We start from the raw sequence: 5000 nt of genomic DNA, 5'->3' as shown, positions 1-5000 counted from the left end.
CTCCAGACAACCTCCTTATATGACAGCCGACTGTTAGTTCTGGCCCTGCTCCAGCATTACCCCCCTCCATCCCCACACACACCCTAGTGCCCTGTAACCAGAGAAGGGACAACTGTCTGTTCCAGGGAAATGCTATGTTTTATTTCTCATTTCTAGTAACTGAGGCCTACAACTGAATGCTGAGAATGTGTAGTGCTAGACTACAGGATTACTAAAACTAGCTGTGTGTACAAGTGCAGTATATGAAGCTAATCCTGTGTAATGGAAGTCTTCCGACTAGCTTGGAGAGACAGTACCGTGCAGTATCAAAGAGCCCTCACTGCTGCTCCACCAAACTGGAAGTCTTCTGACTAGCTTGGAAAGACAGTACCGTGTCGAAGAGCCCTCACTGCTGCTCCACCAAACTGGAAGTCTTCTGACTAGCTTGGAAAGACAGTACCGTGTCGAAGAGCCCTCACTGCTGCTACACCAAACTGGAAGTCTTCTGACTAGCTTGGAAAGACAGTACCGTGTCAAAGAGCCCTCACTGCTGCTCCACCAAACTGGAAGTCTTCTGACTAGCTTGGAAAGACAGTACCGTGTCGAAGAGCCCTCACTGCTGCTACACCAAACTGGAAGTCTTCTGACTAGCTTGGAAAGACAGTACCGTGTCGAAGAGCCCTCACTGCTGCTACACCAAACTGGAAGTCTTCTGACTAGCTTGGAGAGACAGTACCGTGCCGTATCGAAGAGCCCTTACTGCTGCTACACCAAACTGGAAGTCTTCTGACTAGCTTGGAGAGACAGTACCGTGTCTTATCGAAGAGCCCTTACTGCTGCTACACCAAACTGGAAGTCTTCTGACTAGCTTGGAGAGACAGTACCGTGTCTTATCGAAGAGCCCTTACTGCTGCTACACCAAACTGGAAGTCTTCTGACTAGCTTGGAGAGACAGTACCATGTCTTATCGAAGAGCCCTTACTGCTGCTACACCAAACTGGAAGTCTTCTGACTAGCTTGGAGAGACAGTACCGTGTCTTATCGAAGAGCCCTTACTGCTGCTACACCAAACTGGAAGTCTTCTGACTAGCTTGGAGAGACAGTACCGTGTCTTATCGAAGAGCCCTCACTGCTGCTCCACCAAACTGGAAGTCTTCCGACTAGCTTGGAGAGACAGTACCGTGCAGTATCGAAGAGCCCTCACTGCTGCTCCACCAAACTGGAAGTCTTCCGACTAGCTTGGAAAGACAGTACCGTGCAGTATCGAAGAGCCCTCACTGCTGCTCGATCATCCTATTTATCCAACTTAATTGAGGAAAATAAGAACAATCCAAAATGTATTTTTGATACTGTCGCAAAGCTAACTAAAAAGCAGCATTCCCCAAGAGAGGATGGCTTTCACTTCAGCAGTGATAAATTCATGAACTTCTTTGAGGAAAAGATCATGATCATTGGAAAGCAAATTACGGACTCCTCTTTAAATCTGCGTATTTCTCCAAAACTTAGTTGTCCTGAGTCTGCACAACTCTGCCAGGACCTAGGATCAAGTGAGACACTCAAGTGTTTTAGTACTATATCTCTTCTATATCTCAATGATGAAAATAATCATGGCCTCTAAACCGTCAAGCTGCATACTGGACCCTATTCCAACTAAACTACTGAAAGAGCTGCTTCCTGTGCTTGGCCCTCCTATGTTGAACATAATAAACGGCTCTCTGTCCACCGGATGTGCACCAAACTCACTAAAAGTGGCAGTAATAAAGCCTCTTTTGAAAAAGCCAAACCTTGACCCAGAAAATATAAAAACTATCGGCCTTTATCAAATCTCCCATTCCTCTCTAAAATGTTTTTGAAAAAGCTGTTGAAGGACCTCGGCATTACTCTCTTTTGATGAACATATCAAGACCATTTCAAGGACAGCTTTTTTATATCTACGTAACATTGCAAAAATCAGAAACTTTCTCTCCAAAAATGATGCAGAAAAATGTATCCATGCTTTTGTCACTTCTAGGTTAGACTACTGCAATGCTCTACTTTCCGGCTACCCGGATAAAGCACTAAATAAACTTCAGTTAGTACTAAATACGGCTGCTAGAATCCTGACTAGAACCCCAAAAATTGATCATTTTACTCCAGTGCTAACCTCTCTACACTGGCTTCCTGTCAAAGCAAGGGCTGATTTCAAGGTTTTACTGCTAACCTACAAAGCATTACATGGGCTTGCTCCTACCTATCTCTCTGATTTGGTCCTGCCGTACATACCTACACGTACGCTACCGTCACAAGATGCAGGTCTCCTAATTGTCCCTAGAATTTCTAAGAAAACAGCTGGAGGCAGGGCTTTCTCCTATAGAGCTCCATTTTTATGGAATGGTCTGCCTACCCATGTGAGAGACGCAAACTCGGTCTCAACCTTTAAGTCTTTACTGAAGACTCATCTCTTCAGTGGGTCATATGATTGAGTGTAGTCTGGCCCAGGAGTGGGAAGGTGAACGGAAAGGCTCTGGAGCAATGAACCGCCCTTGCTGTCTCTGCCTGGCCGGTTCCCCTCTTTCCACTGGGATTCTCTGCCTCTAACCCTATTACAGGGGCTGAGTCACTGGCTTACTGGTGCTCTTTCATACCATCACTGACGTGATCATTCTGTCTGGGTTGGCGCCCCCCCTTGGGTTCATGCTGTGGCGGAGATCTTCGTGGGCTATACTCGGCCATGTCTCAGGGTAGTAAGTTGGTGGTTGAAGATATCCCTCTAGTGGTGTGGGGGCTGTGCTTTGGCAAAGTGGGTGGGGTTATATCCTGCCTGGTTGGCCCTGTCCGGGGGTATCATCAGACGGGGCCACAGTGTCTCCCGACCCCTCCTGTCTCAGCCTCCAGTAATGATGCTGCAATAGGGTCAGTCTGTTATATCTGGAGTATTTCTCCTGTCTTAGCCGGTGCCCTGTGTGAATTTAAGTATGTCCTTCTAATTCTCTCTTTCTCTTCTCTCGGAGGACCTGAGCCCTATGACCATGCCTCAGGACTACCTGGCCTGATGACTCCTTGCTGTCTCCAGTCCACCTGGTCGTGCTGCTGCTCCAGTTTCAACTGTTCTGCCTGCGACTATGGAACCCTGACCTGTTTACCGGACGTGCTACCTGTCCCAGACCTGCTGTTTTCAACTGTGTAATACCTGAGTACATTGTTATAGAAGCTAACCCTGTGTAATACCTGAGTACACGGTTACTAAGGTTAACTAGTATATATACATATACACACACACCTTGTACCGCCCTCCCTCCCTCCCTCCCTCCCCCTCCCTCCTCTCTCTCGAACCGTACTCAGATTTCAGTTCAGGGCCATTAGCACTCAGACATTTATTAAAAAACACATTTCACACACAGACACAGACAGACTCACATACACACACAGTAAACTGACCTTCAACCACGTCCCGCTTGTAATCACTGTCATTGTCACTATCAGTAGGTCTGTAGTAGATGTAGAATCCTTGGATGGGTGTGTTGTTGTTGCTAGAAGGGGTGTACTGGAGGAACCACACAGAATCAGAGTTAGATCACAGCATCTCAGCATACATAACAACTGCCTGGTTGACAATGTAAACATTGAAGAGTAAAGACTCCTCTAGAAAAGGAAAGGGTGAATCCTCACACTAAGCGACCCGTTCATCAATATGACTCTTCTAATAGTTCTAATCGTCTTCTCAGAACACAACAGAGTTCTAATCGTCTTCTCAGAACACAAAGGAGCTCTATTCGTCTTCTCAGAACACAACAGAGTTCTAATCGTCTTCTCAGAACACAAAGGAGCTCTGTTCGTCTTCTCAGAACACAACAGAGTTCTATTCGTCTTCTCAGAACACAACAGAGTTCTAATCGTCTTCGCAGAACACAACAGAGTTCTAATCGTCTTCTCAGAACACAACAGAGTTCGAATCGTCTTCGCAGAACACAACAGCGTTCTAATCGTCTTCTCAGAACACAAAGGAGCTCTATTCGTCTTCTCAGAACACAACAGAGTTATAATCGTCTTCTCAGAACACAAAGGAGCTCTATTCGTCTTCTCAGAACACATCAGAGTTCTAATCGTCTTCTCAGAACACAAAGGAGCTCTGTTCGTCTTCTCAGAACACAACAGAGTTCTATTCGTCTTCTCAGAACACAACAGAGTTCTAATCGTCTTCGCAGAACACAACAGAGTTCTAATCGTCTTCTCAGAACACAACAGAGTTCGAATCGTCTTCGCAGAACACAACAGCGTTCTAATCGTCTTCTCAGAACACAAAGGAGCTTATTCGTCTTCTCAGAACACAACAGAGTTATAATCGTCTTCTCAGAACACAAAGGAGCTCTATTCGTCTTCTCAGAACACATCAGAGTTCTAATCGTCTTCTCAGAACACAACAGAGTTCTAATCGTCTTCTCAGAACACAAAAGAGTATTCTATTCTATTCGTCCTCTCTCCTCTCTCAGCCCCATGCAACATCAAACACACACACACACACACACACACACACACACACACACACACACACACACACACACACACACACACACACACACACACACACACACACACACACACACACACACACACACACACTCTGGGTGGTGGTATGCAGTACTGACTGTCCAGCGTAGCATGATCTGAGTGTCGCTGACGGCGTCTGTAGAGGAGATGTGCGGTCCGGCCACCGGGCGGTCTGAGAAGCGTGGGCTCGCTGCTGACACCTGGTACGGCCTAGAGGTGGCGCTGTGAGGACTGTCCCCATTCTGGTTCATAGCTAGAACACGGAATTTATAGGTGGAGCCTGCAGACAGAGGAGCACATGGAAGGAATGAAATAACATGGGGAGTACCCTAACCCTAACATGGGGAGTACCCTAACCCTAACCCCTAACCCTAACATGGGGAGTACCTTAACCCCTAACCCCTAACCCTAACCCCTAACCCTAACATGGGGAGTACCCTAACCCTAACTCATAACCCCTAACCCTAACCTCTAACCCTTAACCCTTAACCCCT

The 5000-nt window shown here is 46.6% G+C and overlaps 1 protein-coding gene across 2 annotated transcripts in view; it reads right to left on the bottom strand.

Annotated features, from left to right (window-relative positions):
- cdon (cell adhesion associated, oncogene regulated) overlaps positions 1-5000 on the bottom strand; it is a 138396-nt gene that overhangs the window by 27831 nt on the left and 105565 nt on the right. For both annotated transcript variants that reach the window (XM_042297772.1, XM_042297771.1), the window contains exons 12-13: positions 4605-4786; positions 3397-3502 (exon numbers count right to left, since the gene is read on the bottom strand). In XM_042297772.1, the coding sequence (XP_042153706.1) occupies positions 3397-3502; positions 4605-4786 (288 nt within the window). The remainder of the gene's footprint in view (positions 1-3396; positions 3503-4604; positions 4787-5000) is intronic.

The sequence above is a fragment of the Oncorhynchus tshawytscha genome, linkage group LG14 (genome assembly GCF_018296145.1).
Source record: "Oncorhynchus tshawytscha isolate Ot180627B linkage group LG14, Otsh_v2.0, whole genome shotgun sequence".
Classification (NCBI taxonomy): Eukaryota; Metazoa; Chordata; class Actinopteri; order Salmoniformes; family Salmonidae; genus Oncorhynchus; species Oncorhynchus tshawytscha.
The sequence above is the reverse complement of the archived record's forward strand: the minus strand, read 5'-3'. Positions and strand labels throughout refer to the sequence as shown.